Source organism: Periophthalmus magnuspinnatus, chromosome 14 (assembly GCF_009829125.3).
Source record: "Periophthalmus magnuspinnatus isolate fPerMag1 chromosome 14, fPerMag1.2.pri, whole genome shotgun sequence".
In the NCBI taxonomy this organism is placed as follows: Eukaryota; Metazoa; Chordata; class Actinopteri; order Gobiiformes; family Gobiidae; genus Periophthalmus; species Periophthalmus magnuspinnatus.
In genome coordinates, this window is record NC_047139.1 from 21428371 (window position 1) to 21451426 (window position 23056).

Here is a 23056-nt window from a genome sequence, read left to right on the forward strand (position 1 = left end):
AAATACCTGAAAAAGCTGAATATGTCTTCTTTAAACAGTAGATACTAGGACTAAACGATTTGCAAAAAATATCTAATTGCGAATTGTGAGTTATAAAGTTCTCTTCAAACAGATCCAGGAGAACTGACTGAAAAGACTGAACTGACAAACTAATACACACATTTCAGAACATGTTTGTACAAATCTAAACTATAGGCTTAGCCGTTTTTATGTCAAATAAAACAGGATATTTAGTTTTGTTTGTTTGTGAAGGAAATTATGGTACTTCAAAAATGGCAGCCCTTTGTGATTTGATAATTGCGTCCATTCAAATAGCTATTTCAATTCGATAGTGACTTTTGTGATTGTGATTTCTCTTGCTGCTCTAGTAGATGCTGCATAAATAGTAAGTCTTGACAACTTAAATAAATGTGCAGTTGGTCCCACAGTAACAGGAGGAATTGAGTAACTGCAGCAGGTCACAGTCCTGTATTATTGCGGCCTCTCTGCTCTCCCTCGGGTCGTCTGTCAGACTGGCTGTTTGCTTGACTTTCCACCCTCATCGTGAGCCTTTTTAATACAACTCGTGTGGATGGTTCATGAAGTCACCACAGCTGATGCAACCTACAGTTTTCTTTCCTTCCTTTAGTTTGAGGTATTTGGCTGCAACCTGAGAGCTCTCGCTTTAAAGGAGGAGAGGTTACGAGTTATATTTTGGGGGACTGTTTTTCTACTTTGCAAATGTGGTAGACAGGGCGGAATAACTCTTCATAGTAATGTATGTTAAAGTGAATCCTGACACTCGTTTAGGCAAAAGCATTGGGCTAAATTTGTTGGTGTGAAGAACTGAATACCTAAGAGTTTTTTGTTGAATATCCAGAATCAACAATGATATTAAATTATGCAGTAAGCTTCATAAGCAGAGCAAATGCAGACATGACAAGCACTTCAAAACTCTATTAAAAGTTTCTAAAAGCCTCCTATGGACCAATGTTGGAAATTATCATTTGACTTGAAACACTTGAAACAATGCATATGGTTCATCCAGTGTAATTACTATGTCCATATTAAAAACTCTCAGTATGTGAGTGCCCCAGAGTAGACTTTTAAAAATGGTAATGTACATAGAATAATTGAAATACTACAATGTTATGTATTTAAATAGGCAACATCTACCAACTCAAAGGTCAACAGATCAAACCTGCTTGCTCCAGTGCATGCTATAGTTGTGTCCTTGGGCAAGACTCAAACAAATGAGTGTGAGTGATTGGTATTGGTTAGAAGGCCTTGCTTATGTAAATCTGCCCTCAGGGCAGCTGTGGCTAGTGATTACCTCTTATATACTGGACTGTTTTAATCTGTACAACTGTGCAGATACAATATCTGATCTTCATTTATTATCAGATTTGATGAATGAATTGTAGTGTAGTAGTGTAGTAAGGAGATTTGTCCTCTGACTTTAGCCTTGTCTGCAGATCAGCTCTACTGTCCCATAAAGTGCCGCTCTGTCAGACTACACCGCCGCTTAAGAGCACTACCCTTTCACAGCTAAATTACACCCCCTCCCTCCCTTTATTATATTTTCTGTTACCTCCTGCCCTTTTCCTCTGTTCCCTCACACTCTGTCCATCCATGCTCTTTGTCCCGGGAACGTACCAAACCGTAAAAGTGGGGGGGGGTGGAGGAGGAGAGAAGGGGGAGGGGTGGAACCAGCAGCAGCAGCCTGTCAGACAGCGAAGAGGACGAAAAAAGGGGGGAGAGAATAGCATGTGGCGCAAAGCAGACGATAAGGTCGGGAAAGAATGTGATCTGCAAAAGGCAGATATTACTTGGATTTGCTACGGATTTTAAAAGTACTTCAAAACACAGGAAAACCAGGATGCACTTGGGAAAAATGGAACAACGTGGAAGCTGCCCCATTGAGGAATACTCCAATCCTGCACTTCTCATCTGCTAATGCTACTGCCTGCTACTGCTGATTCTTGACATTGGGAGCCCTGTATACATGAAAGAAAGTGGAGAGCTGACATTTACGTCCAGCAGGGAGATTGTGTCGTGGGTTAGAAGGAAACTGGACTCTACGAGATGGGATGTTCACTTCACACTTGAGACAGATCCTATGGACAGGTGCTGAGGGGGTGAAGGCGGGGGCAAACCAGAGCCCATTGCAAAGCACAAGCAGTAACAAGCAGTGTGACTAAACTTCACTGTAAGTATAAAGTGTTTTTTCCTTTCTCTTTTGGTTTCTTTAACGAGAACAATGTACTTTAATCAGTGTTTCTGTGTACTACGACCAGAGTTGGCCAGAGAAGTAATTTTTCATCTATAGTTCCTGGAAAGATTGTAAAATGGGCTGACCATTTTACAATCATTTTTACAAAACCCACAATAAGAGTTCTACTACTTTGTGATTACATAAAGTTGCTCACACGCCGCAGAGCTTGTCCTCTTGCAAGATTTAATTAGTCTGCCATGCAGCTAAGGAAATCCCTCTTCAGCACATTGCTTTGTTCAGAGCAACTTAACATCTGTCTACATCTGACATTTGTACATTTTGGGAATAACCCTACCCATCATGAATGTGCTTTGGTGTTTCAGTTAAGGATAGCGCTACCAGTGTAAACAAAAGAATCCCAGACCACCCATTTATGTTTAATATGATTTTGCCAAAAGAGAGAGAGGGACACACTGGTGGTAGTACAGTTTTTCAGTATTCAACTTTGTTACCTTTCATAGTCTTCCCGTTCTTATTGTGGGTCTTCAATAGGACGGTACAGTTTACAAAAGTACCAGTATTGTAATAGTGGGTAACGCAATAATTGGTAAACACAGTAGCATCAAGTATAATAGAAATGTACTGCTTTTAAAATTAAAACATTGATTTTATGAGTGGTTTTCCTTTATAAGTCTTGAATAACCTCAATTACCTTTTATTTTTACGCAGTTTGTATTGTAAACTAAGGCTTGTACATTTAAGTTTTAATATAACTGAAACTGAGCATATTATGTTACCACATATTGCAATTATTTCAAATATTGTGCAGTGATAGTCTTCACAACGCTTTCTTCCTTGGCCTTTGCTTTATCCAGTGAAGCAGTATGCATGCAGTGGACACATGATGAGTATTGCATGTTATTGTGCTCACACTGCGACGGAAAGCCCGTCTGGTATGCCGCGAAGTTAAGGGCTACACAGCATGGTTTCTTTTACAAGTTATAATTTGGTAAAAATACAGGCTAAAAATGAAACGCTTGTGTTGTTCTTTCCATAGCTGCTCAAATACAGTAGTTCATGTATTTACCTTATACCAGTCTACCATATTAACAGTGCATGCTCTGTGTCTGGCTGTTCTTCCATTGTCCCTTATGTAATACTGTTGCCTATTGCTACCACCAGCTAATCCATATATTTTGACATCCATAACGAAATTACTGTCACTTTTAATTGCTTTTAAATTATATCATGAAATATTTCCACGAGGTTTTGAGGTTGGGAGAGCTGTTCATAAATAATGCAGTGAGGGTGTAATCCATCATAGCTTTGCCTTAGATGGTGCCTTCAGTGCTGCTTCAGTTCTTCTTCTTCTGCTTTTTCATGTGGATTTATTTTCTTTCTTTGCTGGAATTTCAAACTAACTATGATTGAGTAGGTCTTCTTGTTCTTTTTGGAGAAGTTACTGTCTGTAATTGGGCAGCTTTCATCAAGTTAGTGCAGTGGAAAATGCACAATAGGTCGCAATCGGTTTGAAATCTGAGTTTGAGTTGGAGCAATGCCACGATAAATTATTTTCAAGGACCCACAAAAATTACTGTTATTATATCATAGTATTTATTGTGACCTATAGAAAAGTCTTGTTGTACCTGTAGTTTAGTTCATAAATCACAACTCTAATCACAATACAGTTATACAGCCCTAAAAGTGAAGAGTCCAATAGCAAAAATAGATACCTCCATTTTGAAAAATTGCCAAAAAGTATTTTTTTTTCTTTTTGTTACCATTTTCTACAGATATTATCAATGAAAATAATATCTAATAGTTTATCAGGAAGGCATGGAATAATATTTTGATAGTAGTAAACTACAAGCCTCCGATGACTTTTTTTAAATGACGTTTATCTGTTTTTGCAAATGAAGTCTTGAAGTATATATTTTAAAAAAAAAACAACAACTTGAACTTGTAGTTTTAAGTAGCTCTTTTAGTGTCTGTCTTCAAACTTCAGAATTTGGCAAAACATTATTCACAAGAATTCTGAAATTGTTGAACCCTAATTGACTAATAAAGTAATGGTAATCATATTGTAATAATCAGAACTGTTTTTGATTATACAGATTCAAAAGCAGCTGCCAAAATATTTTATGACAAAGACAGCGCCGGAAGGACTCCAACATTATTAATTCAAAATGTCAAAAAAGAAAAATAATACACTATTTGTACATGTCTATCTAGAAGCCTTCAGTCATCATATTTCAACCTTTATTTGGTTAAAATGTATTCAAAGATCTCATTTTGCAATAGAAAAAATCTGTGTTATCCCTCAATCATCCAGGTACGATGGGCAGCAAAACATCTTCACTCCTACAGCTTTTTGTCCAGTTGACAGATTTGAATTTCACTTTTACCAATACAAATAATCATTTGACTAGTCAATTAATAAAAAATATAAAAAAAATGCTGACTAACAATAATGATGAGTTGCAGCCCTAGAAACATGTCAGTGATGTTTCAACACTGTCTGTCCATTAACTGCACTCAATATATCAGAATGCTGTTAATCGGGACTGAGCTCTTCCATGTCCTCCTCTCTCTGTGGCAGTTCAGAATTGGATCTTTTTCTGCTCTTCCAGTCTCGGGTTTTCAGTAAAAGTAGTTCCCTTTGTTCAATTCTACAATGGTCAGTGGAGAAAAGGATCTACCCACTTTTCCACTTCAGCAAAGAACATCTGCATCGCCTTTGTCAATACATTTTCAGTGGAAATGAAAAAAACTAGTATCAGGTTTGAAGTTTCTTGACAAGCAGTTTGGCATTGTGGTGGCTCGGAATACTCAGATTTCCAAAAGCACCTGCCACCTGTCCCTTTTTCCATTAAGCCGTCTATTCGTTTTCCAATCTCGTTTTGAAGCAGATGTGAGTTGTGCCCGCGTTTTCCAGCCCCATCCGCGTTTCCTCATCTATATTTCATCAACATGTGGGCGGTCAGCAGTGCTCCACTTGGAACTTGTGTGTATAATTATCATCTTATGCCAAGCTATTTATTTTCACTAGTCTGTTTAGTTTTGCACTGTGTTACACTTTTCCATAATATAATGGTCTTTCAAGCTGTCAGTCTGTTTCAGTTCTTGTATGCTCAAAGTAACCCAATTATTATGAAAGGATCATGCTGTCGGATTATATTGAATATTGAATCAAAATTTAAGGCTTTTGATGGTTTCTGGTTTTAGCTATGAAGACTTGGTAGTATTCAATTTGATTTTATTTATATAGCACATTTAAAATACAACGTAAGCTGACCAAAGTGCTTCACATAAACAACAACAGACAAAAACAGATCTACATAAAATACAACTCATAGGCAAAGAAAAATAAAACAATAAAACACCAAGATCCTGCCTAGCTAGACCTAAATGCCAGGGAGAAGAATAGAATTTGAACAAATGCTCTTTCAGCTTGAATACACTTCCTGGGTTTCTGTGGTGACAAATTATTTTAATTTGAATAATTTTATCTCATATGTTTGTGAAGTATAAATACTGCTTATTCCCCATATTGAATCTACCAGTGATTTAAAGGGTTGTGATAATATAATGGGAAGCAAAGGGTAATTTCGTAATGCCAATATAGTTCAGGGTGTATTTAGAATTTTGGACTAAGAGGGCCACCACAGTCTCCTCTTATAATTGGAAACACAGCGTTTCAGGGGATTCTTAGCTTTTTTTAAGTGATGTGACCTTTTTATGGCCAGATATTTGACCATGAACCAAATAGTAGAGATTAACCAATATGTTTTTTCCATGACCGATGCCGATGGTTTTGAATTCAGAGAAACCAATGACCAGTCTTGATTATTTTACCCAAATTCTATCATTTGAATTTACTACAAACTCATCCACAGCTCTGTTTTATTACAAGCTGGATAACAGGACAGTGTAGTGATGTTTTGTGCAGTTTCCTTTCTGTATAAAGAGTTAAAATAAAACTTTATTCATAATCTTTAGGCAGCTGGTTAGCCCAAACAAAACATGTGCCACTGCTGGAGTTATATCTGTCTCTACCAGATATTCTTGTTCCTGTTAAAGACATGTATCCAGACGACACACTGCAGCCTGCACACAGGAAAGGAGTATTGTATTTCCTTAATAAGGAAATGAGCCCGCACGTGCAAGAGGAAGTGTTATAATTAAATGTTCTTTTTTTGGCCACGGAAATTAAAACCCTTTTTTCTTTTATGACTCTGAACCTTGTGTTTGTTTTTGCAGTTGACCCTCGGGGATGAACAGTGCGAAGTGACCCGCAACGGCTATGAATCCAAGGAGCTGGTCTACCTAGTTCATATTTACTGCCAGGTAAAGTAGAGCCTGTTTTTCTAGCACATAAATAATATTTCACATAAACCTACATCCAACCTCACACTCACCTCGCTGTCTTCAAATTGACAAAATCAATTGACCCTATCCTTTAAAGTAGGGGCTCCCAATAGAGCTGCAACAACCATGTAATGACCCCCACTCCAGAATAACATTGAAAACAATAACGATTCCAATGGTCTAAAAATGTGTTCTAGTGTTTTTAGACCTAAATATACAAAACTATACTGTTTTGTATCAAAGAATTGATTAAATACAGTGTTATGATTTTAAAATTCTATCTTGAAATCATCTTATTGCCCCACGACCCCCACTTTGAAAACCACTGCACTTAGGTTGGCACTGTGCAACCTGTTTAGATATTCAGTGTAGAGTGTGGGCTCAATTTCAGACATTTTCAAACACCTCACAGCCTCACTCACTTATTATAAAAATCCAAGTTATGTGGGACTTTGGGACTGAATTAAACAGAGTCATGGATGATTGCCAGGATGTGGTGCTGAATGGAAAATGAAAGTAGTTTGGTGTGTTAAGACTAAAATGAAGGCTTACAACTAAATATTGAGCTGAACAAAGCAATTTATAACTATTATGCTTCACTGACGGCAAGTTATTTGTTTCTGGGATTATGAAGTAATATCAAAGTAAAGAGCTGTTTGAATATATGCAGTCGTTGTCTTGGATATCTTAAAAGTGTAACTTTTCTGGTGGAAGTTTGCCCTTGCCTTCATGGGCATGCTAATACTTACTTAATTGCTTTGCCAGGAATGCTTCACAGTATGGTATTAAACATGTTCTATCTCTATAGAGGTGACACCACCAGGTCGAATTAAATGTCAGATCTGTGAAGAGGTGAGATCGCTCACTATAAGAATGCATATTTTTCAAGGTTTTTAACAAAAGCAAAAAAAAAAAACACTTATAACTGAATTAATGCAAGATGGTTAAGTTAAGTAATACTATTAAACATTCCAGCAATAACATCTCCATGGAGACAAGCAGGCGGTAGAACCCTCCACCAAAACAGTTACATAATGTGCCTTTAAAATACTACAACTGTATCTTACTGTTCACTAATGCTACAAGATTAATCATGATCAAATCAGTACCGCAATTTGAATGGACACAATTCACAAATCTTAAAGGCCTGCAGTATTTACCGTAATTTCCATCACAAATAAAATCTCATGCCTTATTCTGCATAAAACTGCTAACTCTGTAGTTCAGATCTGTACAAACATGTTTTTAAATATGATTTTTGTATTAATTTGACAGTTCATATTTCAGCCTTTTGTCATTTCCTGTGGACACTTTTAAAATGTTACCTTTGAATCTCATTATTAAAACATAAGTGGCAAATCTTAACCCAACTGCAATGTTTATCTGAGAAAAAACAAAACAAAAACAAAACTGTATTTGATATTTTTTTCCCAAATGCCAAACACATGCCCTTAATGTTTCCATCTTGTACATAGATTTGCCAGGTTTTCCGTAGCCTCAGATTGTGCATGCCCCTCAGCTGGTACAGCCTAATCTCCTCCAGTGGCATTTTTGATGGGGTTTCATACATTCCTCTGCAAAGATCGTGTTTCCTCTGAGTGACCTTGGCAACGCCGGAGTCCTCTCCCTCCCCACACTTGGCAGCACCTCTGTCTCGCAACCACTGGAAAATTGCTAAATTCAAACCCTTGCTTTTTTAACCAGTCCAAAAAATTGGCTTTGGGAGGGGAGATTTTTGAGTATTAAACACAGAAAGTAGCACAGAAAGATTGAATCATGCATGCATGGTTTAAAGTGGGGCAGAGAGCGGAGAGAGTTCCCTGTGTCCATTGAGTCCTTCCAGCGCTGTCTTTGATAACACACTGTACTAAAATTTCTAACTCTATTTCGATACTAAGGAATAGATGCAATACCACTATAATTAAAAAAAACACTCTTTCTTTAGACAATAGAATGTTTTTTCAACATTAAATCATAGTTTGTTGTTTTACATTACCATTCCTTATATCTCTATAATCCCTCAGTCATCCAGGTAGGTTCCCTAGTGGTTCATGGGTCTATAATTTTGATACTAGTTTTATTATCAATTTGTATCTAATTCTCAAAACGTTTATTTACATATTATTTGTATTTATGCTATAATAATCATTCTGCAAAAGTTCAGTGTTTTTTTGTGCAAACACTGAAGACATGTGGCTTCATAGCAGAATGATGTACACACAACCAGTTGTTTTAAAATACAAGAAGGTGACATCGTGTTCATTCAGGTGAGCTAAAGGTGTGATGTTGCACTAAACAAAATGAATGTATCTATAAAAATATGAAGGCTGTACCACATCGAGAGCTTGGAACAAGGCCAGACATTTTATTGCCATTGTCAGTGAACAAAATTTACAAACTAGGAACTTACTTCGAGGAGATGGCTCAACATAAAATGGTGAATAATAATAGTGAATATAAACTATGATAAAAAATAAAATAAAACACAAACAGTATGGTGTTAGAAATGGACATTGATTGAATAACAATACAAGGTATAAATAATGGACCATTTTCAGTTCAGTTCAAGTTTATTTATATAGCACATTTAAAACAATTTCAGCTGACCAAAGTACTTCACATAAAAGTCAACAAAAAACAAATATACAGATAACATAATACAGAAGAAAAGAACAATAAAATACCAACATATCCTGTCTAACTAGTATTAAATGCCAGGGAGAAGAGGTGGGTTTACAGTCTAGTCTTAAACTGCATTAAAGACTGACAGGATCTGACTGGCAGAGGGCGCTGTTCCATAGGCTGGATGTAGCCATAGAAAAGGCTCTGTCACCTCTGGTCTTGAGTCTGGCTTTGGGCACAGCAGCAGGAGCTGATCAGTTGGCCTTAGGGTTCTGGGTGGACCAGAACAACACTGCAGGGCTGAATAATTTGGGAAAATATCTAATCGCTAACTATTACAATTGTGATTAGGTTATGATTTTATTAAGATTTCATTTAAAGGTAACAATTTAAACATGTCCAAAAAATAGAAAAAAAAACTACCCAAATATGAACTAACAAACTAACACAAGAATCCCATTTCAGAACATCTTTGTACAGATCTAAACTACAGGGTTAGCAATTTTTATGCAGAATAGGACAGAATATCTTCTTGTTTATGGAGGAAATTATTGCACTTGAAAAGCTGCAGCCTTTGTGATTTGCTAATTGCGTTTATTCAAATTGTAATTTCGATTAAATTGTGACTAATTTTGCAGCTGTACAACAGTGCAAAACAGTGCAAATAGACTTAAAGTATCATTGAGGTGAGTTATTTAAAGTTATATAGTGTTATAAAATTCTAGTTTTACACCCATGAATTATTGTTGCATTAATCAGATGCTGTGACATTTATTAATCCTTTCTCATATATTTGTAGGGTCGGAGCTGGATTGTGAAGCGCAGCTATGAGGATTTCAGAGTCCTGGACAAACATCTCCACCTCTGCATCTACGACCGCCGCTTCTCCCAGCTGCCTGAGTTACCCCGAGTGGACAGTCTGACTGACCAATCAGAAGTAAGCACTGAATCTGTTATTGCATCACATCACAATGGGGCTATGTAGGGTTATGTTATTAGTTATTAGGATTTATGTTACAACAGCAGAAAGGGGACGGTACAGGGTGAGTGTTTAACCTGCTTTTTAAAAAATATAAATACTGTACAGTTCCAGTGCTTTTCAGCATAAATTGTTGTTTTCTCATGAACTCTCGCTGCAAGTGTAGTCTTGTGAGTGCAGTTTGGGTCAGATACATAGAGATGCTTTATAGTTTTCAGAGCTTTAGCCATGCCCCCTTTTTAGCCAACCAATCAATCGGCAGGACATGTGTTTAGTCGACCAAGAATTTCTTAGTTGTCTTCAGCCCTACATCACAACACTATATGCATATAATATGTAATACAGATGGGGGCTGCTAAAATGAATATTGTTAAAATGCGGATTTTTATTGTTTATATGGTGAGTTCTTGGGTCTCCTCACTAATACAAATGATCAATTTCACCATTGTAAATTAGTCTTTAATTAAATTAAATGACATCTATTTTGAGAATACCATTCAATCTATTGGAAAAACTTGCTCTTGCCCCCATCTGAGAGTATGGCGTTATTCCAGTGTAAGATCACTCATACCTGAGCAGGTTTTTATTTTAATAATATAATAATTTGTACAAGACAACATATTTTTCACCCCTGATGACCTCAGAATCGCACTCTGTCAATGGGCTGTGTGTAGAATGCAAACCTGATATTGTTGTAGTGTGTGAAATGAAAACTGGAGTGGCTCAAACCTTTCTGTCCAAATAAGACCAAAAGAATGTGGAGGTATAAAGTGAACTGGTGAAACCTGTTTGTCTCTGGGGACTATTGTGTTTGGGGAATAAAAGCCTAACCAACGGCTGTGTCTGAAAACTGATCTGATCTCAAATATGCCTGGAATCACCACTTCTCCTGCTTATTGACAGTTTATAATATTCTGTCCACATTACCACAGGAGGACTGCATACACTGTGTACTGTAGCATTCACATGGCTCTTGGCTGATCTAAAGACCCTATGTGCTGTCTTCCCTCTAGTCAGTTTCCCAGATGCTGTTGGCGTACCTCTCGCGGCTCTCAGCCATCGCTGACAACAAAATCAACTGTGGGCCTGCGCTCACATGGATGGAGGTGAGGCTTGGATCTAGAATAGTCCCATTATAGTCCTTGTATATGAGCACTTTATTATTCATATTTATGTTAGAATAAAACCTGATGAAAACCAGAGGGTGAAATATGTTTATTGGTCTTTTTCCCAGGTCGACAATAAAGGGAACCATCTATTGGTCCATGAGGAGTCATCCATCAACGTCCCAGCTATAGCTGCTGCTCATGTCATTAAACGATACATCGCCCAGGCCTCTGATGAGCTGTCCTTTGAGGTCAGATTACATCGCAGTCACACTTTTCTTTCTTTTCTCTTGTGCAAAGTACAAAAGAATGTATGGGATTCATGAGACTCAGGCAGTGGTGAGTGAAGAGGAAATGCTGAGATCTGTTTTTCCGATACAAATGTTGACTGTGAACAGCTCAGCAGCTGAATACGGATTTTTTACAGTAGGACTCTATGCAAATCACTGGGGCTGCCAATCCTTACTAGAAAGTGCCCCAGTTTCTGCAATCAGAGCTCTCAATAGAAGCAGTGGCTCTTGTTAACTCCTGCTCTCTCTCCCCTGTGCTGCTCTGCAGGTGGGCGATATCGTGTCTGTGATTGACATGCCTCCAAAGGAAGACACCACCTGGTGGAGGGGCAAACATGGATTTCAGGTGCACACTTTAGGAAACTTCAGTGACACAGATAAACTCAAAGACAAGTGTTTTCTTTCTGAGTCACTGTTTTTCAGCACAAACATAAAAGGCTGTACCTACTGAAAGTAGTGTGACTGTTTCAGACTTACTCTAGCAGCCAGTGGCTCTGTCGTCTTTGATGATTTGATTCATTCCTAAAAAGAAATTATTTCTGATGCAGACCAGCAGAAGAAAGAGTTCAGAGTTAAATAAAGTTCTGAAAACTAAAATTAAACCAATACTACAATAAAACTTGTTTTTAACTAAGCCAGCAGTGAAAGTAAAATAAAAACACACATTATAACTTGACTTCTTATAGGACCTACACACATATTTGAAGACTGATGGCTCATTCTCTTGTTTGCCATTAAAATAAAAAATGTATTTCCTTTAAACACAAATGGTGCGGTAAAAAATTATCCAAATTTTGTTTTGTAACTGTCATTTAAAGTAATTAGAGAACAGTTTTGTAAAAATACAAGTAAAATGTTATGAGACATTTTGGTCAACATTGATCAGTAAGTCTTCTTATTACACCAATTTATAGACCAGAGTGAGATACTGGCTAAACCAATATCTTGGACGCCAATATCCGATCCACCTCATTTTTCAATATCAAAGCCGATATCTGATGCCAGTATTGTATTGGTGCATCCCTGTTTAAAATATGCAGACTTCCTTCTTCATTTTTTTAATGGGATTGACCTATTGAAAATCTGTGGTTTGGTGACAGGAATGACAATTTTAAACAACTTTGCCAGTTGCTACTCCGTGCTAGCAAGTACACAGACAGACTTATGGAAAGGCTCAAAATCAAAAATATGTGATTATAGATTGTATTTTAATTGCTTAAATATAATTTAAAAGGTTTTAAACAATATTATGAAATTATTCACCTTTTAAAAATGAGGTTTAATAGAAATCTTATGACGATCGATTTTGTGGATTAAAAAATACCCATATCTCCATATAGAGGTCTCATTGAACAGACAGACAATGCACTGAAATAGTGTGAGCCCCATGTGACCTGTGTGGTGGGTTTCACAGGCAGCAGCCCCTCTGTTTGTTTTGGCCTTTTGCCCATGCAGAGCCGTGTGCTGGTACTAACACACTGCACTGTCTGTGCCCTACTGTTTCACATGAGCAAGAAGTGCCCTTTTAAACCTCCTTTATTTAGACTTTATAGACAAATGCATAGCATGTTCTTCATTGTATTGTATTATTGTTTGGAAATCTGCAGAACCACCACTGTCCAGTTGGGGGTAGTATGTAGTATGTTGGAGTGGACAGGGCAACATCTGGCTGCATTTACTGTCATGAGTACACTATCAGGTTTAACTGTTAGCCTAGTGGGCCTCACATGGGGGAGTTACAGGGAGTTTGAATAAAGTTTTCAATGTTTAAAGGTGCTCTATGGAACTTTTCTGGAGAATGGTCGACCTGCTTGTGACTATGGAGTTAAGATATTTTTGCTTTGCCTAGAATGTTCCACATTATACTTCTGTCTATCTTGCATTTCTTGCTCAAAAACACTACCATTGTGGGGGACAGTAGCTTAGAGCAGTGTTTGTCCACTGATCCACAGGTTGGCGAGTGTGAGTCCAGCTCACACAGATGAAACCTGCCCTTGCCCCCAGTGTCTGTGTACACTGGTGTGTGAATGTAACTGTGAATGTTTCAGTGGTGCATTGAAGATGGAAAAGTGCTATATAAAAATGTGACTATTTACCATTTTGTGAAACATTATAGGTAAAGCAATGACATCTCCATAGAGACAAATAGGTGGCAGACCCTTCACCAGAAAAGTTACATTCACATTCACATTTAAGTTGGACACCACTGTACAATGACTGTCGTGGACTTTTCAAAGCACCCAGAATGCAGTCCCTTTTCCAACTGTCTTGGACTTTGTCAAGCGTTTTTGATCCACAAGAGAAATGACTTGGACACAGTAGGTCAGACATTACAATATACAAACTGACATCAAAAAATTGTCTAACCTACTTAGATAAGTGGCAAAAAGCTCTACTTAAATTGTCAAATAAGGCACAATTATACAAATGTGTTTATGTACAAGTAGAATTAAATATTAATTTAATTTAATTTATACATAAGAGGTGGTGGAGTTGTCTTTATATTGTGGAAGCCTGATCGCCTGTTTTCTCTCCTCCCTCTCTCCTGTTGCAGGTTGGCTTCTTTCCCAGTGAGTGTGTGGAGCTCATAAATGACAAAGTGCCACAGTCTATGACCAACTCTGTGCCAAAACCAGGTATGACTCCTCCTCAGGACCAGGAAATGTGTTAAGAGTAGATCACAGAGGGCAGATAATGAGTTTTAATAGTTGTAGCTATGGTAACCACCTGTCCCGCACCCCACTTGTTTAGGGTGCATTCACACTTCTACATAGACCACAAACTGGGAGTAAATTTTAAACTAATCCTGGATTAGACTGGGACTAAACCAGGACTAGAACAGGACTAATGCAACTCTACATACATTAAACTGGGCTCAAACCAGGGGGCTCAAACTGGGCTCAAACCAGGACCCAACAAGGACAAGTGTGAACGCACGCTTAAATAATCCCCCTCCTTCTCACTAGTGCCACATGAATGGTGTAGAATTGTTTACATAGAAAACTGGTCTTTCCGGGTTGTAACATCATGTAATCTATTCCTATCCCAAACACTAACTGTGTTGTAAGGGACACACATTGAAAATTGCACCCTTTTATTGCAGTATTTAGCTGTAAAAAAAAAAACACCTTTATTTTGTCTATCCCACCATGTCCCACCAACTTGTCCAGCTTTTACAACTATTTGAGGTGGTCACTTTAGTTGTGATTGTCAAACAACTGATGCTAAGTTGAAAATTAAACTTTTCTTACTTTTATGATTAGACATTTAACATAGCACTAGCATTTCTGTCTATCTTCCCTTCACTGGTATATATTTGCATACTGGTTATATCATAAACTTCGATAGCCTGATATGTATGCAAAGGAAAACGTCATCTCTTTCCTTTTTAAGTGCTTTTTAATATTAACTATGCAAATGAACACACCACACATCCAGAGTGTTGGGAACAAGTAGAGTTAAATATTTGTGTGGGTTTTATGACTAGATGAGGTGTGCTTGAACTTTGAACTGACACTGAACCACATACTGCAATCCAGATGAAATACCACTTGTGTAGAAATACCCGCAGACTGTAGATCAATCAAACTACGTCATTTTCTTTCACATCCAAAACGTGACTCATTCGATATGACTCACTCAGTTCAGTGCTCACTTTTAGGCACTGAAATGTGTTTTGTAGTGAAGAAAATGACTAAAACATAGACTTAAGACTAGATTAATAACAGTCAGCTGGATGTAGGTGACTTAGGGTTCCCTTTGTGTAGCTCATAGACTGTATATATAAATGGACATAGCTAACCTGTTAGCTGCTGCGTTACAAATAGGAAGTGATCATGGGTGCACTTCCGGCTCCATTTACTCTGGCCAATTCACTTTACATTGGAAAATTGTCGCCCCTCTCTCTGCAACTGCTGCTGTCAGGCTCATCCTTTTGGTCTTAAAATGCTCGTATTCACCCGCTCTACATGATCCTGGTATTTTTATTTTGCTATTCTGTCCGTAAGTCAACATGTAAGCATTAATAACAGACAAATCAGGCACCTTCTTTCCCTGAGGTCACTCCTGCTAGCATTAGCAATAGGTTTGATTGACAGTGTTGCTAAGCGCCCACTCCCTAAACCAGTGGTGCAGGTGGGAAGGGGCGTTACCTTCAACAGCCTCGCTACAGATTGGCTCTTTGGTTGCTATGATAATCGCCGTCGGAATTCGTGATAAGCAGCTTGGCTCCAAATTCACCCCTATAACTGCTAGCCTCGATGAGCTTCATTTGACTGGAGCCGCACACTACGGGTGACGCCACACTCACTTTGTCCATTCCTTTATACAGTCTATGATGTAGCTCTCAGCACGTAACAGTAAATCACTCTCCTGACCAAGGCCCTGTGTCATCTTGCCCTGCTTGTCCATTTTGCTTTCAAAGTGCTTGGTTTTTGCCTCTTTTTTGCATGTTATAGAATTACACAGAAGGAAAGTGGGTTGTTTATATCTTTACACACTAGACTAAACATAAGGTTTTAACTCGAAATAGGCTAAAATCTTCATATGCTCTGTTGCAGTGTTAATCTTGACAAGAGTTTTTAATATATAGTCTTATGCTTTTGACTCACATTACTTTCTATTTTCAGTCATGATTTAGTGAGGCAGTTCTGTGTAGTTTTAGTCTTTAAACTAAATGTAAAAAGTAAATATAAAGTCAATCGTATATAGAAAACTATGAATAAAATCAAATACATTTTCGTCAACTAAAATTATGACTAAAACCAAAATTTTTAAGTGCAATATTTTGCTGAAGAAAATATAAACAACATTATTGAAACTAATTTATGTCACCAGCAAAAAAAAACCTAAAGCAAAATTATCCCCCCCAAAACTATTATAAATCTACAATATTGTAAAAAAAAAGTATATATTTTTTTAAAACATACGCTGCAATGAAGAAGAATGGAACACTATTTTGTTTGTATCTATAATAGAAGCTGTAAAAGTAACTTGTTCAACCCCCAAAGTGTTCTAGTCTTATTACAAAATCATTGGGACAGGCCTAACCAGATGATCTATATTTAAAACTAACTATGATCAATTGTATTAAGTTTCGTCTGAGTCGTGTAAAGACGTCTGGATGTCAAGTATATGGTCTTATTGTACATGGTCTAGTTTGTGGCTCTGGGATTGAAAAGTGGATCTAGTCTCCACTCTCCCACTGTCATTCCTGTAACTAATTTATGTTTACTTTTTAATATTGGACAAAAATATTAATATATTTAGTCAACTCAAATATTAACTTTTGATCATAGCTTTAATGCGTGCAATTTCAATCATTCTTTTTAGTCATAGTCAACTTTCTTTTTGTTTTATTTAGTTTTAGTATAAAAAAATATATATATCTCAATGAAAACATTGACAAAAATATTGTAGTCTATGAAACTAACCTTGCTCTGTTGCCTTCGTGAGACTAACACCACTAAAGGTTTACTATAATAAAGGTTAATAAAGATGTGTGCTGGTTCTTGTGGCTCCATGCATGTTTAACACTGCGCACACAGTTTTCACATGTCTTTGATTGTTGCATCTGACTGTGACTCCTCTGCCTCAGCCAACCCCTGCTCTGGCCTGCAGCCTGCTTCTTGGAGTCTCTTCCCTCCGTGTGCGTGTTGGTATACACACTTCATCCACCCGCCCACTAACACATATACACTGTGCTTTAGCCTTTGAGTTACTGATTTAAAGTGGCTCTACCAGATTTTTGTCTCAAATGTGCTTTTCGAAGTGTAGATATATCGTAAAAGCAGCTCATGAGATCGCTGTGTGCTGTCTGGATTTAATTTTAAAACATTTTATTGTCTGAGAATCAGGAAGTGCCCTGTTAGTCACTATACTAGTTGTTGTTAGCTTTATAGTGATTGTAAAACTCTTCTTAGGACTCTTAAAGTTGTGAAACACACTTATAAACTCACCACGGTCATAATTAGGATGCTGGGAATGTGTTAGGACAGTGAAGAATAACTATGGACCGCTGCAAAGCATTTAAAATAAACAAATTCTATTTTTCATGTTTTAGGACTATAAAGATCAGGCACATCACCTTTAAGATTTAAGACAAATTTGACTTAAACAAAATTGTGTGTTTAACATTTTATCCACTGTTGCATTTTCTGTTTGTAATGTCAAATGTTTTTTTCTCTTGGTTTTCTATGTGTCCATCCATTCTCATCCATCGCTCCATTCGTGTCTGTTGCCCATGGCGCTGTGTGCAGACTTGGAGATGGAGAGTGTTACACAGGACAGTACATGGGTGGCCGACCCGCTAAACCACTACAGCATAAGTTCAGGTAGAGAAATATAAACATTGTGGTGTCATTTGCCCCTAACCAAAACCTAACTCCGCTGTGTGTCTGAGGCCTTCAGCTCACTGGATGCATCGCCCAAGTGTGAGATCTGACAAGGAGCAGGCTATGTGTACATGCACAGCAAAAACCCAATCTTTATCTGATTTCTGGAGTTATCAGATAATGAAAATATGATGTGCACACCTGTGCAGGTTTCAACAAGGAAAATTATGATAATATGGCAAAGATGGTGAAAGAGCAAAAGTTCATGGTCCTATCTTACACAAAACTGACTCTTGTGTGAGCTTTAAGCCCTGTTAGAATGTTATTACCTCATCAAAAACATACCGTTAGTTCACTAAAGATTGGCAATTCCAGGGTTGAAATCATCCAAATGATTCTAGTGAAGGTGTATGGTGTTTAAAAACACAGTGGAGCACTTCCTGTATTACCATATGACGTCAAAAGGTGGAATAGAATGCTTTCCATTTAAGAGAAGAACTATGTAGGGCTTGTGTGTAAACATGTGTGAATAAAACAAAACACAACTCCAGGTCTGTTTGTGATGAGGAAACATTATAACAGAGATCAGAAAATAGGGCAATATTGGCTCTTTAAATATTGAGTTACAGTCTATAATACGGGACAGGGTGCAGTACCCATTGTTATATATTTTGAATTGATACAAAAATCATGCCATTGATACTCTTGAATTTACTCACGCAAAGGAAAACCAAAGGAAAACTGCTCTGTGTCAGTACATCTTGGTTGAGCAATGCATCCAGTGTCTGAAGCCTAAAATTTCTAGATTGTAAATGTGTAAATACTTGCATAGATAAACATTATTATTTATATAACTTTTTTAGGTAGCAGCACTATTAGACTTTAACATGTAATTAATGCAGTCTAGTATGTAAGTGTGTGTATTTGCTATCCTTTTTGTATTGACTCAATGTGTATAATATAGCAATGCCAGACCCAACAGGGTGAGAACATCAAGGTCAACTCTCTGACAATATAACATTTTCTATATTAGTTCTTTTGTGACATTGCCCTTCTTCCAACTTAAAGAGACACTATGTAACTATTTGGTGGAGGGTCTGCATATAAAAAATGTGATTGCTTTGCCTGGAATGTCTCAAAATATAGCTTCAAACGCATAAAACACCAGTAATTGACCAAACACAGGATAAATACATTTGATACCAGACTGTGAAAGATCCCACGCAATGCAATAACATCTCCATGGAGACACGCAGGTGGCACACCTTCCTGAAAAGTTACATAGTGCACCTTTAAATTGCTGTTTTTGTTTTCTGCTGAGAGGGAAAATAATTCTCCAGATTTGTAAAGGGTATCGTACATCTGTTCTGCCCCGTCTTTAAGTTGTATGCTAATGATTTTGGGGTGACTTGGGTTCCTGTGTTTGTGTCTGTTTGGGCCCCACTCAAAGACCACTGCAGGGGAGCTAGTGCGAGGTCTTCGCTGCCCTTGATTTATTTAATCCGTCTACAATGAGGGGCCTGTAAACCCACCCATTGAGCGCTAAGCTTTGTCCTGCAACAGTAAGAATCCCTGTCTCCTCTCCATGGCGACTGAAAGAGCACATTCCTACAGGGAGCCACACAGCATCGGAAAAATCTGCCTTCTCCGGTCAGACCCTCGCTCCTTACCGCTAACGCTAACCGCTTCACGGCTAACTGATGGTGATGGAAACTGTTAGCATGCTGCAGTCAGTGTTCCAGTTTGAAAGAAGCCCACAAGAACCAGGGAAAGCATGCTTCACTCCATCGGCTTGTTAGCAATGTGTTGAATGCTATTACCAGTAGAAATGGGGTTGTTGACGTACAATTAGGTCTGTCATGAAAATAAATAATAATTAAGTAATAATTTGAAGTGCAATGTAGTGCTGATGAAAATATAGACTGCCACTGTAGGGTTGTCAAAGTATCAAAAATCAGACACTAATTGATATTTAAATAGTATCAAAACTAATAACTCATTTGAGCAGGTATCGATACTAAAAAAAAGTCACATCAACAGGACTGAAATGAACCTTTCCTGAATAACTTTATGATGATCTTGAGCTATATCAGAACAAGTATAAGACACATAGACTAGTATACACCCATGGACCACTATGGAACAACTGAGGGATTACACAGATATAAGGTCACATGGGAATAGAAAAGAAAGCAGTATCAAAATAGTTTAAAATTTTAGTAATGTGACAACACTAGTGCAGACAAATAACAAAAACCTTCCCAATTAATTCACAATAAATATTAACCCCAAAAATCATGATTCCAGTTATCACTTATTTAAATGGATATAGTCATTATCGTGGCTTACATCCAATTGAAAATACTGTTTTGAGATTTGAATAAAGTGTTAGCTCACTGTTGTATTCAGACAGACCACCAGTTAGTGACCCACAACCAGATGTATAGAGCCTCCCAGCCGGCACTGAGCACGTCTAGGGACCAGTCATTTGGGCAGCTGCGCCTTATATGAGCCAAGACAGCTGGTTATGTGTGCGAGAGGAAGGAGAATGGTGAGAGAGTGTGGGACAGGCGAAGATTTGTCTTTTTTTCAGAGGATTTCGGGTCATTTCCTGGTGCGGTGAAAGTATGCAAGGCCCCTGTGTAATGCTCAAGGGCTTTTCTTCAGACTGTTGTTGTAGACCACACCTTTGTTTGGGGGACATTGACAACAACATAATGTCTCATTATAAAGACTACAAGATCATTCCTCTGTCATCTTTACTAGCGTTGAATGATTTGGGAAAAATATCAAATTGTGAGTATTCTGACAAGCATTGTGATTAGGCCTGTCATGATAACAAATTTTGAAGTTCGATATATTGATGATGTAAATATAAATGATGAACGATAATATTGAAAGATTTTTTGTCACTGACACGATAATTCAAGAGCAGATTCAAACCACCAAAACTATTTGAAATCTACAATATTGTTAAAAAATCATGAGCTGCAATAAACAGCAGAATGAAACACTTCAGTCATTTGTTTGCATCTGTAATGAGACATAAAAGTTATTCATTCAACCTTTTACGGCTTAAATCTTATTATACATCCAAAAACAGAACCAGAAATGTCCCGGTAATGCAAAGAAAGGTTCACGCAATAAATATAAACCCCCAAAAAATGCTGTTCTGACTTTCATATATTGAAAGATAAGTCGATATAGTAATTATCGTGACAGTCCTAATAATTCAGATTAATTAATTTTACGCACATCCAGCAGAATTCACAAAAAGACTGAAATATGAACTGACAAACTAATGCAAGAATCACATTTCAGAACATGTTTATATACTAAACTACAGGGTTAGCAGTTTTTATGCAGAGTAAGGCTATTTGGTTTGCGGAAGACATCATGCTACTCAAAAATTGCACACTTTGCTAATTGCATTTATTCAAGGTGTGATTTCGATTCAATTGTGATTAATCTAGTAGATCTAAGTATCATTCAGACGGTGGAACGTATAAAATGTGCGTTTGCAGTTACATTGACCTAGATTGCGTAAGGATTCATCTTCATCTCACCAGCGCTTCGTTACTTAAACATCTTAAACTCACGACAGCTGTGTTATTATAGCGTCTCCAAACCTAGAGGCTCACGCAGCACAGGGTGAAAGTTCAAATTTAAGAGTTTCACACATAACTGCCTATTTCTAACCTCTTTACAACATAACCCCACCATTATTCTTTAGAGATGGTTTTCATAGTTAGTGAACTTGTGATGCATTATAATGTAACAAGGCCGGGTGTGTACCTCTGCAGTTTCATGGTTGTCGTGGAAGTAATAAATTGAACGAAACTACATGTCAGTTGAAGCAGTCACATGGAGAGGAAGAGTCCTGACTTTGGTCTTGTGATTCTAGACTTTCAATTAGTCTGACTTTATTTTGGCTCTGTGTGCTCCAGGCCAAGCTAGTTACAGAATTAATGAGATAATACTTTAAGGGGACCAAGGGGCGAGAGGGGGGAAGACTTGCATTTTGTTCCCAGGGCGACAGTACATTTATATTTGCATTTGTTTTCTAGCTGTAGGCTATAATGATACAACAGGTTTTTAATAACCCTTTTTCAGTCTAGCAACCATTTGTGATTAGCAGCGTCTGTATTAAAGGTCCTATATCGTGCAAAATTGACTCTTGTGAGCTTTAAGCCATGTTATAATGTTGTTACCTCCTCAAAAACAGACCTGGAGTTATGTTTTGTTTCATTCACACATGTTTGAGTAACTCTTTATTAGTCTGTCTACATCTCCAAAGCTCAAAATGCTCTGTCCAACCTTATTATATCATGAAGTGGTAAACAGGTACTTTTTACCTTTAGTTCAGTACAGATTGGTAATTCCAGAGGTGAAATTATCCAAATGATTCTACTGAAGGTGTATGGAGTTTAAAAACACAATGGAGCACCTGTATTATCATATGACATCATAAGGTGGAACAGAGTGTTTTCTGAATGAAAGAGGAACTCGGCCTAAATATGTATGTTTTGTATGTGAAACATATGAATGAAGCAAAACACAACTCCAGGCATGTTTGTGATGAGGAAACAACATTATAACATGGATCAGAAAATAGTGAAATATGGGCCCTGTTGCTTTGTTTAAATATGATCATATAACTGCTTGACCATTTGGAGCTGCACTCTTGGAATAATAGGTGTTACTGAAATGCATTGAATTTTATAATACTGCTATAATATAATTTGATAATATAATATCATTTAAAATTGAAGTTTAACTATCATTGTTTGAAGCAGCTGTCTTGACAAAATACTAGCTTCTCCAGCACAGCAATCGTGTACAAGTGAGTGGTTTTCTCCTGCTCCACCTGCTGATTCTTAATGACAAGTTTAGGCAAATGCTAATAGGGAGATGGGTTGTTACAGCACAAAGCACTCAGTTATTCAGGGTTGGGGAGTGCTGTTAGTGTTAGTGTTATTAATATGTATTGAATGTTATAATATTACCAGAGGTGGAAGATACAGTAGAATTACAAGAGGTAAAGTACTGTACTTTACAGATGATTTTACAGATGATTTTTTTGTGTAGATTTTTAGGTATCTATACTTAAGTACATTTGGCAGTGGATACTTTTACTTTTACTTCACTACATTTGAGAGCAGGTA

General features: G+C 37.4%; 1 protein-coding gene across 3 annotated transcripts in view; it reads left to right on the forward strand.

The window, feature by feature from the left end:
• arhgap32b (Rho GTPase activating protein 32b) overlaps positions 1-23056 on the forward strand; it is a 121123-nt gene that overhangs the window by 68786 nt on the left and 29281 nt on the right. Inside the window, exons 6-13 of one of the 3 annotated variants that reach the window (XM_033977785.2) lie at positions 6455-6541; positions 9984-10121; positions 11177-11269; positions 11398-11520; positions 11828-11905; positions 14114-14195; positions 17156-17206; positions 17817-17891. In XM_033977785.2, the coding sequence (XP_033833676.1) occupies positions 6455-6541; positions 9984-10121; positions 11177-11269; positions 11398-11520; positions 11828-11905; positions 14114-14195; positions 17156-17206; positions 17817-17891 (727 nt within the window). The remainder of the gene's footprint in view (positions 1-6454; positions 6542-9983; positions 10122-11176; positions 11270-11397; positions 11521-11827; positions 11906-14113; positions 14196-17155; positions 17207-17816; positions 17892-23056) is intronic. The other 2 variants (XM_055226920.1, XM_055226921.1) reach the window with 2 other exon arrangements.